The sequence below is a fragment of the Myotis yumanensis genome, unplaced genomic scaffold (assembly GCF_028538775.1).
Source record: "Myotis yumanensis isolate MYYU_CA2020_CCGP unplaced genomic scaffold, mMyoYum1.0.hap1 SCAF_12, whole genome shotgun sequence".
Taxonomy (NCBI): Eukaryota; Metazoa; Chordata; class Mammalia; order Chiroptera; family Vespertilionidae; genus Myotis; species Myotis yumanensis.
In genome coordinates, this window is record NW_027223763.1 from 37652944 (window position 1) to 37669008 (window position 16065).

Sequence of the window (16065 nt, forward strand, 5' to 3'; positions counted from 1 at the left end):
TGATAAAAGCCTTGGAGGTGACACTGGGTCATCCCACTATGAAACACTTTGGCAGAGGTATCTGTGCTTCTTTACCTTAAGAAGAACCGAGTGGGAATAGCTCTAGGATGAGGAGAGAAAGAGAACCAAGCTCAGTAGCCTTTTCTGGATGTTTCCAGCAGAGCTGGAAGATTAAAAACAAACCTTCTGGGACAAAAAAACATGGTGACAGAGCTTACATGGAAAACGTATTGCAGAGAAACAGAAATAGGTGGTAATGCTCTTCAGCAATGTGAAAGATGGCCTCAAAGTCACACTGTTATCATTCTCTAGTCTGTCTCCCTGTTCCAGGCCACAAACATATCGAGGCTCTAGTCACTTTCTTCCTCTTTCTTTGTAACTTGATCCCTTTCAGTTATCTACTGGTAGTATGCCAGTGTGGCCTTGTATCCCAATGTCTGGATGGAAAATTGCACGGCACATGCTAAATGGTCCGAGGTTCCTAGTTTGGGGCCCAGATGTGAGAGTGAACCCATAAGTAGTCACACCCAGTCAGGACCAATGCAGTATGAAGGCAGGAGGCCCAGGGATTCAGTAAAGGAGCCTTGTGTTCTTATAAATTTCATGACACAGTGAGTACAATTCAGTATCAGAAATAGCATCTTAGTTTGATTAACAAGGCAGATAATCAGTCTGTAGTCTTCCTTTTTTTTGACAGTACACCTCCTTGTCACTGCCATAACCCCTAACGTATGCACAGTGCTTTTCAGCTCACATTATTCATATTTTTCGGCAACTGAGGTTAAACGACTTCCCCAAGGTACCACAGTCAAGAAGGATCAGAACCTGTATTCAGACCTGGATTTTCTGACTACAGGCTTGGCTCCTTCTGCTATGTGTCAGGCTATAGCAATTGTTTGTAAATCACCATAGCTACACAGAGGATAAATCTACAATGTGGGGTATCTGTTCCTGCTGGAGCTGGTAGATTAGCATTAGAATGAAATAACTTCTGTTTGACTTTTTCACAAGTATTACAGTTAGGATTTAAAATCAGATGGCGCCATTTGACACAAAAAACAAGTAGGTGTGTTGAATTCAATCTAATGAAAAGCAGTTTTGGCGAAATATTATCTAGTCACATATATTAAAACAGTCAAAGCTGAAGAACATAATTAAAAACAAACAAAACTTGTCTGCCTTAGCAACAGTCCAGCTTCCAGGACTATGGAAAGCAAAGCTGCTGTTTACAGAAGAAACCGTTATATTTACCCTAGCATCTTCTGCGGTCTTGAAGTTAATTATTTTTCCAAACTCTTTGGCATGGAATACAGACTTCACCCGTTCCTATAAACAGAATAAGTGACTTCATTAAAAATGAAAAACCAGTTGTAGAAATATGATAAAGAAATGGCATGTAGTTTTAAAAACTGGTGCTTCAAGTGTCCATTTTACACAAATCACACACCTTAAAAAAAAAAGCCAAGAATGGGAAATCAAGAAGAATCAAAGACAAATGGAAAAAAAGAAAAGACTAAACATTAACACATCCATTATCACTAAACCTAAGTTAAAACGCCTTAGGTGCGATGTTATAGCTAAAGCCATAAAGGGTTTACACAAAGGATGGGAAGGAGGTAAGTTTGGGAGGAGTGCCACTGTTTTTCCCTCCAAAAAACTTTTCGGTGGTTCTTGATATCTGGCCATGGAATAACGATGATTTTAGCTCAAAAATGATATATACATATGTGTGTACATGCATACATACATGCACATGATTATGGGTGTGTGTGCATGTTTGTATGTATCCATGTAACTTCTGACATTTTAAACCACTCATTGAATAAGAATGTAGCTAAGGATCAAAGAAATCAGGGTGGGTCCAAGATCCTATATGACAGTCTTCCAAATTTTGCACTCCTTCAGTATTCTGCTTAGTGTCCGTGGGGAGAACTGCCTCATATACATACTAAATATTAGAGGGACAAACAGAAGAAGTGGAATTCTTGAGGGGGAGGTTGGTGTTTAACTGCTATTAACTAAGGGTAGGGTCACAGAAGAGGCAAAGTGGAGGTTTTTACTAGTCTAACAAATCCTATAAGTCATTCCAATATCCATGCAAATATAGACTCCAAAAGAAATCAGATTCTTTTATTTTTTTAAAAAAGGATGACTACTAATACAATGTCTCAAGAATAGGTAGAAGGGGTGGGGTGGGGGGGCGAAATCAAGGACATAAGAAGTTTATTCTTGGAAAGAGAAAAAAAAATATGGGGAAAAAGCCAGGAAAGCAGTATAGGCTAGAACAGAATCTAACAGCCACTCTTCTTTATTTCATAGATGGCCACAGGGCCTTTCATTTTCTGAATGAATTAGAGAAATTCTCAATGGGAAAAGTTGGTCTAACATCCCCGGAACTAATGTCTGGTCCACTCCCCCCACTCTCTGGACTGAGTGGTAAGATTGGAGAAATGCTCTTCACTGGCTATGTATAGGGAAGGGCAGTTTTGCTCTGGAGGCCAGCCCAGAAGACATTTGTTGCTTCTGCCTGCCTGTGCCCAGTGCCACTACTCCATTAAGCACTTCCTAAATCTCCTCTGGGTAACTATTTCTCACCTTCTCTCACACCAACACTTCAGACAGAGCTAACCCTTCCATCCTGGGATAGATTTAGGAATAAGCAAGTGACCAAAGGTGCCCCAGTGTGAAGCTTTCATTCTGCTGAACTACCAGGATAGAAGCCTGGAACTTCCCTGGCCATCCTGTCATCAAAAAATAGCCAACTCGAGAATGAAGCTGCCACTGAAGAAAGCAGAACCTAGAGATGAGGGTGGCGCAGAAGGGGAGCAGGAAAAAGGAACGGAAGGCAGGGACAATAATTGCTAATGACATCAGTTGAGCATATCTAAGTTATAAGATATAGACTTAAGACTTTTCACTTTACATGAGTCAATTAAGTCTCTCAAAATCAAAACAAAACAAAAATAACCAAGAAAAACTTACCTTGGTTGAGTCACAATATTTCCCAACACAGTGCCAAAGGGGCCCTACACATACGTTCTTTTTTATCACATATACCTACTATATTACTATACCTATATACTACTACATCCTACAATGTCTAGTGCAGTGGTCGGCAAACTGTGGCTCTCGAGCCACTTGCGGCTCTTTGGCCCCTTGAGTGTGGCTCTTAGGAGTATCCTAATTAAGTTAATAACAATGTACCTACCTATATAGTTTAAGTTTAAAAAATTTGGCTCTCATAAGAAATTTCAATTGTTGTACTGTTGATATTTGGCTCTGTTGACTAATGAATTTGCCGACCACCGGCAGTGCAATCATTACAACTTACAATGGAGTCTCTATTGATTTCCCAAATGACTAGAAATTCACTGTATTTTACATGAACATCCAATGCCAGGCAACATGCTAGCTGCTGGTAATCAAAACAGAGAAAGAAATGGTCTCTGCCTTCAAGATTATAACTGAATTGGGATAGGAATGGGCTAAGAATATCTATAAAAAGAGAAGGAACTATCAACTATCACCTGTTATTTTGCAAGTGTCCTTTTTGTGAGATTTTCAAGGAAAACTATTCTCCATGGCACAGCTAGGGATTTTGAGGTATGCAAATGATTTTCTCATTTTGGTGTCTTGGACAGCAGTGAGAGGGTAAGGTTCTATTACTGAATATAAAATAAGGACCCGGGAATGTTGTTGTCAATGTAATAGCTTGCAATGTAGCATATTTCTTCTTGGCCTACCTTTATTTTCTTTAAACCTGCGTAAGACAGCAGGTATAAAGGAAAACCATAGGAAGACAAAGCGACATCTATAAAAGAGAGGAAACTTACAAAAGTAAAGAGGACTATTTCAATGCGCTTTGTTCAGTTCCAAGTTTTTTTAAAAAATCTATTCAACGTACCTTTGCTTCAATTCGCAATCTTCTTCCATGAACAATGAATGGCTCTTTGGTAAACTCATCAAAACTGTACTGCCACTCACATGTAAGCTGTCCAAATGTTCCTTTTGTTACAAACAATACCCCACTGCAAAAAAAAAAAAAAAAAAAAATCACTTTGAAAATCGAGACTCTTATATCCAACAATATAATAATATCAGGATACACATTCTTTTCAAGTGCACACAGAACATTCACTGAGACTATATTCTGGGCCATAAAAAACCCTCATGAATTTAAAAGAACTGAAATCTTATGAAGTCTGTTCTCAGATCATGATGAAACAAAAACCAATTAACAGAAAAATAAGAATATTTCCAAATATTTGAAAATTAGCATACTTTTAAATAGTCCAGGGGTCAAAATATCTCAAACGAAATTAAAAAAATATTTTTAACTCAATGAGAATGAAAATAGATCATAACCAAATTTGTGGGCTCCAGCTTAAGCAATATTAGTGGGGAATTTATAGCATAATATACTTATATTAGAAAAAATAAAGTAGATATAAAGTCAAATATATAAGGTACTTTATGAGAAATATAAAATATTTGCAGAACCTATTATCAACCAATATTTTGGGGAACTTTCATGTCATTAATACTTTAGAATAAACACTTTTATTACTCAGACTCCATGTAATATGTTTACCAACCTACAACAGAAAGAGGCTTTTAAAATTAATTCTTGTTTTCCCTCATTTGGAGGGAAAAAATAAAGCAATGAAAATGCATTCTATAATAATTCTATTTAATCCTCCCTTCAAAGGTTTTTCTTCCCCAATTCTTCCTTCTGGTTGAGACATCAATTGCAGATACAACCAGAGGTTTCTTTAAGTAACATATACATTAAGGCATTGAGATAAAGAAAGAAATATACCTTTTGGTTATCATTAACATATCTGTTTTATTGATCATGACATGGGTAAAATATCTGTATTTTGCAAATCTTCCATTTTCTATTACCTAAAAAAGGTGAGAGAAAAATCAATAATTATTCCTATTGTAATGTAAGAAATCCCTTATGAACTTCTAAAACCATTTCTTAATGGGGTCAAGTCATTAACATATTTATACAGAAAATATATAATCAGAAAACTGAATATTCACAAAATAATTGCTCCTACTTGTTTAAAAGCACCTATGTGCACTGCTTTATTCAAGATTACTCAATTGTAGCTATACCAATCTTTAATGCTGAATTTTTAAAAGAAATCTTAATACCTTACAAACTCAGAGACATGTTTACTATTAAACTATCACATTCATTTTATCTTGGGAACTATATTAGTATTTGATCACATCTATACGAAAACACATGTAAATACACATATTTAAATATATGTATCACATAAATTACTATTAACTCTCATCTTGCCCCTTCCCTGGAGTTTTCCTACCTGCCTTACATATATGCTTTTCTTTCTCAATCTCACAACTCATCTATCTGTCCCTCCAACCATCTGACCAGTCGCTATGATGTGCACTGACCACCAGGGGGCAGACGCTCAATGCAGGAGCTGCTGGCCATTTATAGAGAAACGACACCGCAGAACTGGTGCCAACAAAACAACACTTGGCTTCCCCCAAGTGGGACACAGGCCCTGGAACCACCCTGGAGAGACAGCCCACCAAATCGCAACCAATGCTGCTGAGACCCCATGGCACAAAATGTGGCCCACAGCTCAGCCCAGCCCAGAAATGGTGGCTGAGGGCGCTGGGTAATGATGTCACATAGGAACACCCCACGTCCTCTCCCTAGTGAGTAGCTTCCTTGGAGTTTCTTCAGCCCAGGAACATACTTGCTTTATAGCCAGGTGCAAACATTTCAAACTTTAACCAAATGTCTGTGAAGAATTTTCCCATCTCATTTGACCCTCACAGAAGTCCTGGAGTAGGTAGATAGGAGACGTGGTAGAATCCTATTTCCTTTTCATTAGCCGGAAAATGGAGATTTATAAAGTTTAGAAACTTGACCTGACTGAAAAGAAGAAATGGTGGACCTTGAAAATGACTTCAGGTTTTCTCACTGCGCAGAATATAGTCAAACACTGCTGCAGTTAAATATTTTACCCTTTGTTCTCCCTGCGTGATCTACAATAATAATCTGCTTTGTGTTGATATTTACTGACAGTTACATGAAAGAGAAGTTGGGGTGCTTCACTGGGCTGGAAAAAGTTTAGCTAAATCAGAAAGCAGGTCTAATTAAGCAAGTTTACTCTATATCTATAAAAGGTTAAGTTGACTTGCGCACGCATGATACATAGAAAGCTCTTGCTGGCACCAATCGTATACGAGTGTTTTGACCTGTCATTGTCGAATGTGAATTTGGTTGACACTTCCATTATAAAGGGCAAATAGCAATATTAAAATATTTCTTCTAAATAATTTCCTTTCAATGTGAAAAATCTGTGCACTGGGCCACTAGTTAAAAAATAAGGAGCAGAGTATTTCTGGACACACAGGGAACCCCAGAACCTAGTTAACCTATGCACTGGCCTTTAAGTTTATTTTCAAGACCGATGAAACACTGTCTATCCATGACTTTTTCAACAATACTCTGTTAGAAAATTATGTTCCATGAGGCTATATATATATATATACTTTAAAAAACTAAAAGTATTTAGCCTAGAAGAAAGGTAATGAGTGACTTCTTAATCATCTTGGTAGAGAAGCCTGATAGAATAGTCTTCATTTCTATTGGAGACAGAAGTTAAAACGATGACAAAAAAACAAGCCAAACCAATCCAAACAAAAACAAAAACCCAACTACAACAGCAGGGTGAGGCATACAAATGAATTAAATGGAAAAATTTCTAACTTTAAATTTTATAATATTGAGGAAAGAGCATCTTTACTATTTCTTGTGGTAGGCAGGACAAGTAAACACAAATTTCTTGAATTACAAAAAAAAAGGGACACAACCACAGATTCAGAAGAAAGTAATAAGAATTATTAGAAGTTATATATAGACATATTATAGAAAGAATACAGATTCCAGAAATTGACCAAAACACACATAGGACTTTATAAAATTCTATCTATACAAATAAAGAAATTTATGAAATCAAAATAGCATTTCAAGTTCCTGGGCAAAAGCATGTATTATCAAATAAATGGTATTTCAGGCAACTAGCTGGCTAAAGTGGGATCCCTACTTCTCTCCATAAACTAAATTAATTCCACATGGTTTATTTAAGCATATAAAGCAACAATATAGAGGTACTAAATAAAACATTTTAATGATCTTAAAGTGGGAAAGACTTAATAAAATACAAAGTTCCTAAAATTTAATGTAAAAGAATTCCTAAGTACATGAAAATTAAGTACTGTTAAATGGCAAAACAATGAGTAAATAAACAGAAATAAAATAACACAAAACCCAAAAAATGTTTGGAAAACATTTTTCAATACAGAGTTATAGAGCTAATTTCATAATGAAGAGAATTCTAGGAATATGAATAAACCAATGTAAAAAAATGAGTAAACTAATAGGAAAATGTGTAAAGTCTATTAACAGGTAGTTCAGCAAAACACAAACAAAATGTGACCAATAAACATATGAGGAAACCCTCAACTAATTTCAAAATAAAAAAATGCAAATCAATTAAATGTACCCTTTGAGTCTCATTTTATGTAAAAGTATCCCAAGATATACATATAGAAATCTTCGTGGCAATATTGTGTTAAAAGCAAAAAACATAAATGTTAATTAATAAGGAACTATTTAAGTAAATTAGAGTATAGCCATATAATGGGACATTATGCAGTAAGGAGAAAAAGGTAGATGTGTGTACAGATATAGAAAAATATGCCATCTTGTGGAAATACTGAGAATGAATGGGGGGAAAGCAGAAACACATACATGTATAGTTATTTATTGTGCACAGAAAATTTCTGGAGGGTTGACAGTAACACACCAATCTACTCATGGCACTTATCTCTGGGCTTCAAAAGAATAATAGTGGAGGTAGAAATGAAGCTTTATTTTTAACTTTATATCCTTTTGTTTCAGTTTAGTGGTATTTGAAAAGAAATTAGCTTAAAAGTACATACTTGCTTTTGTTTTATATGGCCAAGTTTTAAAAGCAAGAATACAAATGTTGATCTCAAGAATATCAAATGCTACTAAGAGTCAAGAATCTATATATCCCTATTTTAACAAAAATAATGTTATTTCATGACAAATTTTAAAAACTAGCCAAGTTGCTAAATCTTCTTGCTATAATAATGTATATCCATATAGCAATTCAATAAAAAGGTTTCAAGTTTTTAAAAAAGGAATCTATATACCCCATTAAAAGATCTAAACCTTTCAATCAAAAGCTATGGTTCAGCCCTAACCGGTTTGGCTCAGTGGATAGAGCATTGGCCTGCAGACTCAAGGGTCCCAGGTTCAATTCCGGTCAAGGGTATGTACCTTGGTTGCGGGCACATCCCCAGTGGGGAGTGTGCAGGAGGCAGCTGATTAATATTTCTCTCTCATCCATGTTTCTAACTCTCTATCCCTCTCCCTTCCTCTCTGTAAAAAAAAAAAAAATCAATAAAATATATTTAAAAAAATAAATAAAAGCTATGGTTCAACTCTGACCTCAGTAACTAGCTTCTATTTCTTTTTTAAAAAAATTCTTTATTGTTTAAAGTATTATATTAGTCTCCTTTTTCACCCATTGACCTCTCCCTGGCCACTTCCACCCCCAGCACATGCCCTCACCCCCCTACTGTCTGTATCCATTAGTTATGCTCATATGCATGCATACAAGTCCTTTGGTTGATCTCTTATTTCAACTTTAGAGGCCTGATGCATGAAATTCATGCACTCGTGTGTGTGTGTGTGTGTGTGGGGGGGGGTCCCTCAGCCCAGCCTGTGACCTCTCACAGCCCAGGAGCCCTCGGGGGATGTCCGACTGATGGCTTAGGCCCACTCCTGGCCTAAGCCAGCAGTCGGACATCCTTAGCACTGCCATGGAGGCGGGAGAGGCTCCGGTCACCGCCGCTGTGCTCACCAGCCATGAGCCAGGCTCAGGGTTTCTGCCTGAGTGGGGCTCCCCCTGTGGGAGTGCACTGACCACCAGGGAGCAGCTCCTGCATTGAGCGTCTGCCCCCTGATGGTCAGTGCACATCATAGTGACTGGTCATTCTGCCGTTTGGTCAATTTGCATATTAGCCTTTTATTATATAGGATGGTGTTAAGTTTGGGCACTGCAGTTGAGCCTGCCTCACATCACTTTCCACTTTTCAGACCCAATGTAAATCGAATCTAAGCTGAGCATATATGCAATCAAACCAATTTCAATAGTCACAACAGCATCTAGTATAAATAAAAATTAAAAAGTCCAACAAAGTTGTTCATGTGATGTTTTTCTGGAGTTCATAAAAAAACTTTACCCAATACACTTGAAAGATGGACATTATAGTCCAGGCTATTCTGAATCATAAAATGAACTGTATTCTTTGTTATTAAAATGGATATACAGGTGTTCAAAAAATGTATAAACACTGTAATAGCTGACAGTTCAATTTTGAAAATGAAATGTATTTTAATAAACACTGCCTTTATTCAAAGTATGTGTATACATTTTTTGGGACATCCTATATTTGAATAAATGTCAAAGGTAACTACTTATACAGTAAAATTTTGCTGGTCAGTCTCCATTACAAACATGTGAATATGGAATAAGAACAGCACTGTGAGCAGAAGATAGAACTTCAGAACTAAATCCCATAGAAACATGAGAGAGAATGGCCCTCTCCTGCTGTAGAGTCTACAAATATCATGCTTTGGCAACAATTTCCTGACTTTGTAAATTCCTTGCATATGAGGCTTTATAATTTTCAGAATGTCATTATATATTACTTTATGGGGAAAAAACAACAGAATTTTAGACCTGAAGGAATGTTATTGTACATCCAAACCAATCTTTTACACGTGAAGAAATCGAGGATCAGGTAAGGGTCCTATCCATCTAATCCAGCGGTTCTCAACCTGTGGGTCGTGACCCCTTTGGGGGTCGAACGACCCTTTCACAGGGGTCCCCTAAGACCATCGGAAAACACATATATAATTACATATTGTTTTTGTGATCAATCACTATGCTTTAATTATGTTCAATTTGTAACAATGAAATTGGGCGTCACCATAACATGAAGAACTGTATTAAAGGGTCGCGGCACTAGGAAGGTTGAGAACCACTGAAATCTTTATAACAATCTTGTGTAGTTCGTAGAGCTAAGTGACTTGATTGAGGTCATAATGTCAGTTGCAAAAGTGGGCTCAGAAAAGTAGTTTATTTCTAATTCCAGTGTTTTCCAGTGTATCATGATGTCTCCTCTTATGGTGTCAGTCATGTTTTCCCATGGTACCTCAAAAATACCTTCAATATTCCTGGGTGTGGGGTGTTGCTGAAGCAGACTGCTAAAGCCACTTAGGCTGCCTGTTTGTTTGTTTGTTTGTTTGAGGTTAACAGAGTCCAAACAGTTTAGTGTTAATATACTACCTTTCTCCATCCCAAACAGATGTTATGTAAGAATTTTACTACTAAAACAATTTGTGATACCCTTTAAAATAAATGAACTAGCAAAACTCGGGCTAGGAATCACTATGTAGTGCCTTTGCATAAAGACCAAGATTTGGCTGAACTATCAAATGATTTGGCTTAAGTATCAAGTACTAGCCAGTACTTTAGATATGTTAGCCTCATTTAACATGCAATAATGTTAAAGGAAAAACAATTTTTTCCTTATTCATAAAAATATATATTAATTACCTATCATTGTTTAAGAATCTTAAAGAAATAAACAGAGAAACACAAAGGTAACTGCATTCATTACATATAACTGTCAGAATCTGTAGATAATTCAAATGTATGGTTATTGCTCAAAGAATCTCTTGTTTTGCATTAGAAAAGATGCATATGTAAACCTTAGTTTATTAGATATAAATACATCCAAACCAAATTGATCACAAGCTTAGAAATGCACACAAAGTAGAAACTTGAAAGATGGTGGTGTCAGGGTTATCCTCTGCTAATATCTGTACTTCCTGTCAGGTATGCCCCAATACTTTAGGAAAGACAACACAAGCTAGAAAGTATTATGCAGAAAACATTTCTAACTCTCAAATCATACAAACACTATGAAGTAGCAGAGTGATACGACAAAAATATTTTTGGAAAACAAAGTAAAATATGAATAGATAGATATTAGGAATAAACCACTAACATGGAAGGCTTAAAATCCCAAACAATATCAAGTTGTCCTTCAGTATCCACAGGGGATTGGTTCCAGGACCACCTCCCTACTAACAACACACAAAAATCTGGCAGTGCTCAAGCCCCGTATCTGTGGGGTCCACATCCAATGAGTCAATTCAGTGTGGTTGGTGGAAACACCAGATACAAAGGACTCACTGTGAAGTGCTAATATTAGTGGGAAATTTATTTAATAAAATTGGATAAAGGAGAAGAGGACATAGTTTGGCTAAAAACAAAACAAAATTTGATTAATAAGTAAGTTTTTAAAGATCATGGGGGATAAAAGAAAAATGAAATCCATCTAGATGAAAGATAAAGAATGCTATCAAGCAAGAAAATCTACTGGACAACAAATAAATGATTTTATAGATTGGTTAATTTAATATTCAGGAGATTATGGATAAAGAGAAAAAGTTAGGAATAGATTATACCAAAAAATTAAACTTACTTTTAAAAAACAACAGAATTCAAGGAAGTAATTACAAACTAATATAGTAAGTGCTACTATTTCTTAATTGTTTAAGAAGTAGTCAACTTCTTCAAGACAATCTTATCTTTAGAGAAAAATGTAATCAATAAGTATAACTTCCTTAGAGTTAGTGATTAAAGGTTATGGATAAAAATGGTTTACCAACTCACTTCAAATGTGAAAGACTTTAAAGACCATGGCCAGGGAAAACAGGCATTCAACCAAGCTCCATGATCAACTAGTAGAAATCCATTGCCTCAAAGCTCAATGATTTCATATACATAACAGCATAAATGTAAACAAGAGTGAAAAGTGATATTTAGCTTATTCCATGAGGCAAGTTGGTTAAAAATAACAACAAATCTCATTGACTGTCATCAAATCTGAAGAGGAATTAGCCCTTAATTACTCCCCCATACCTTTGTCTCTTCCCATGCTAATGAATTATTTCATTTGGCAACCAAACTATTATCTATATGGACAGTTTAGACAGGGCAGGAAAGCCGAGCACAACTCTGTGACGTAAAATTAAATAAAATAAATGATTCCTTAACAAATGTGAACGGTCATCAACTAGTCAACTAAAACAGTCTGGAGAAAGGGGAAAATTATGTTCTTGACATAATTATGTGCACTGACAACAATAAACCATTAGTTAACCTACCTAATATGTTCTAGAAAAAGGGCCAAGAGGTGAGTTAGAAATAATAATGTAAGTGAATAGTTACAAGAGTCTCTCTAATGAACTTCTATGAGCATCATTTATGACACATGATACTAAATATACTTGAAAATAACAGTATTTCTTATAAAATACTATATAACTTGGAGAAGTCCAAATAACTGAGGTTTTATTTATTTTATTGCTCACCAATTAGTGTGTGAAGTTGTCCTGGTATTTTAACTAAAGTATTCTATTAACCTTGAAAGGAAAAAGGATAATATTTAAATTACTTTTATCTTGATGAAGAGGAGACAAATGAGGAATATAGATTTACACAATGATGATCAAGAATTAGCATCAACTGGTATTCATCAGGAATAACAAAAACATAACGAGTTCTTATTAGACATTGTATTAATAATTATATACATTACCTCGCTTGTTTGAATTTCAGCACCACCACCAACGTACTCTTATCTTGGTGTTATGTATCTCAACGTCAGGAGACTGTTAACTACAATAATTAACTCTATCTTACAGTCTGGAAACCAAGGTCAGGCAAGTATAATAAAATATTAAGCTAATAAAAGGAAAGGTTGGAATTGAACTCAAGTTTACTTGGTTCCAGAATCCAGGCCTTGAGCCACAGGTTATTGCTGCAACTTAGATAATTTTACTGTCAAGATAAGCACAGAAGAAATGTATATATTCCAGTAAATGCAGTGGGATTCCATTTTTACAACTCATTGGAATATGGGTTCAGATATCTCACGAGCTGTATCTTGTCCCTGGCAATGCTTCAATTTCATTTAATATGTAGAGATCACTATCTCTTTGTACGATTGGGCATATTTTATGTGTCTTTTGATTCCTACAGTTCCTCAGAGCCTCACATGAAACAGCTAATCAACAACTGGAAATGAGATCGTTAAGATCCAACATTACAGGATTGGACCCTTAACACGGCATGTGTTATATTCCCAGTCACCAGAATAATACAGCTCAGTATGATTATAATCTCATGAGACGAGCAGGAATTTTGACTACTCTCTTCAGGACTGTGATCTTAAGATCTAGAAGAGTGGCTAATATATCATTAATAGTTTAACAAATACTTATATAAAAAATACACAGCATTAAAATTTTTTTTGTGATCGTATAAACTATGCTACCAAATCATCCAGCGAAAATGCAATTATACATATATAATTATAAATTTACTTTTTAAAAATTTCTTTATTGATTAAGTTATTACAAATGTGTCCTTATCTCCACATTACTCCCCATCCCCTCCCACTCATACCCTCACCCCCCTGGTGTCTGTGTCCATTGGTTAGGCTTATATGCATGCATATAAGTCCTTTGGTTGATCTCTCCCCCTTACCCCCACCCTTCCCTACCTTCCCTCTGAGGTTTGACAGTCTGATCGATGCTTCTCTGTCTCTGGATCTGTTTTTGTTTATCAATTTATGTTGTACATTATATTCCACAAATGAGTGAGATCATGTGATATTTATCTTTCTCTGACTGGCTTATAAATTTACTCTTTTGGCAATTTTAAAATTCAAAGTAGCCTGGCAATTTATTTCAGAAAGATTAACTTTACATGAAATATCCAATCACTTATTCTTGTATTCCAACACTGTAGATTCATGAGAGCTCTACTAAAATAACTTCCTAGACCCAAAGTACCACAAAATATCTAAAAGTATTTAAATTTCTCCACATTGGTTTTTATAAGGGTCTTTAGGGTTTTCACTGAAAAATTGGCGTCAAAGTTCATTAGCGTCATCATCAATAGTAACCAGGATAGCAATTTCATTTGGATTTAAAACTAAAGACTCTTAACTGACAAAGCATACACTGTGCTTCCTTTCATAGATAACATTAAATTTTGTTTTTAGATGAAAGAGGATTCTAATTTTGTAGGAAAATAAATTGTTTCAGTTGACAAAAGAACCTTTTCTATAGGATATTTGGCCAATAACAAAACAGACTTTTCATACTTGCTCTATGGTAGTATTGTTAGAAAAAGTCTGAATTAGCTTTACTTAACCTCAATTTATATTAAGAATCTCTGTGCTGTCTAAAGTAACCAGGGAAAGTTATAAGGCAGAGAGTTCAACACATGAATAGTGAAGTCATGTGTTGAGTCCCAGGTTACAATTTAGCACCTTTGGTTAAATAAAGGTTAAAACTAATACTAAGTCAAAACTAATGCCTACAGCAGACTTTTAGCTCTATTTGCACATCCTCAATATGAAGAAAGACTCAAGTTGAACCTACTTGAGCTTAATATTTCAGAATTTCTTTTAAAGTTAAATGTATTAATTTTTTATTTCAATAGTATTTAACCTTCCTTAATAAAGAAATGCAATGTCATAAACTTTTGAAAAGAACTAGGAATCAAATGAGTCTCATTCAAGTTACTGAATTAAAAAGAAGAAATTCATTTTACACTTGAGACGAAGAAAAACTGGAACCTCCCTTAAGTGGAACTACTGCTTCTATAAAAAGACGATTTCAAAGTCTTTTAAAAAAATATACGTATGTTTTTATTGATTTTAGAGAGAGAGGAAAGGAGGACAGCAACATCAATGATGAGAATCATTGATCAGCTGCTTCCTGTACACCCCCTACGGGGGATTAAGCCCACAACCCAGACATGTACTCTGACTAGGAATCAAACTGTGACCTCCTGGTTCATGGATCAACCCTTAACCATTGAGCATACCAGCCAGGCCAGCATTTCCAAGTCTTATTCAAACAGTATTTTAATATAATACTGTAATGTCCAGTGGTCAAAATAAAGTTCGTGGGACTTACTACTAAATATTCAAAATAATGGGCCTCCAAAAATGATGTGTCAAAGACTCTCCAAGAGATTTCTGCCAAATGAATAAATGACGTATTAGAATTGTATCCAAGTTGGATAAGTAATCTCCATTCCCATGTGATCTGCTTTATTGGAGATACTAAGAACTTTAACGTGCCTGGACAACAGAATTTGGCTCTCTTCAGTTTTCTCATCCCATTCAGAAGTATACTTCTGCAGAGGAAGAGTTCCAGAATGAAGAGTGAAGTCCAATATGCCTTTGTGCTCCTAGTTCTTGTGCACTTACTCAAAATCTCAGATGAAGCCAGGAAGACACTCTGGTGATCTGACTGCCTATGGTTAGCCCTTTTTCCAGGTCAGTTGTAATTCTCCTCCAGAAGTAAAAGGAAAAGACCACGTTGGTTGAAGGCAGTTATCGTCCAACTGCTACTAAGGCAGTGTTTGAAGCTAATTATAAACATCTGTCATTTCTGAAAGAAAAGAAATGTACAACAAACAAAAACAGCCTCCCTCTGTAACAACTTAGATTATAGCAACTATGATATATTTGTAAGAGATGTAAGAGATTCGAAGACAACATAGATCAAATTTTTAAATACCTGAAATGGTTAATAATATACTACCCCTACAGGACAACCCAGCTGTCAATACTCATACACAATGAAGGAAGAACACAAGGGTCGTGTGTATACAACACACACACACACATACATACACACACACACACGGGCTAGAATTTATTTTTAAAGGTATAAAAATTTTACTGGCTATTTATGTATTCCAAAAATAAAAACCAGATTTCCAATATTAGAGATGACTCTATATATGGGTCACTTTTTAATCTTTACAAATTAATAATTGTTTAAAAAATTTACAATAAAATATATATAATAGACATATATTT

The 16065-nt window shown here is 35.6% G+C and overlaps 1 protein-coding gene across 1 annotated transcript in view; it reads right to left on the minus strand.

Moving 5' to 3' along the window:
• VPS13A (vacuolar protein sorting 13 homolog A) overlaps window positions 1–16065 on the minus strand; it is a 187140-nt gene that overhangs the window by 2015 nt on the left and 169060 nt on the right. Inside the window, exons 69-71 of the mRNA XM_070431462.1 lie at window positions 4820–4905; window positions 3905–4028; window positions 1252–1326 (exon numbers count right to left, since the gene is read on the minus strand). Of these exons, the coding sequence (XP_070287563.1) occupies window positions 1252–1326; window positions 3905–4028; window positions 4820–4905 (285 nt within the window). The remainder of the gene's footprint in view (window positions 1–1251; window positions 1327–3904; window positions 4029–4819; window positions 4906–16065) is intronic.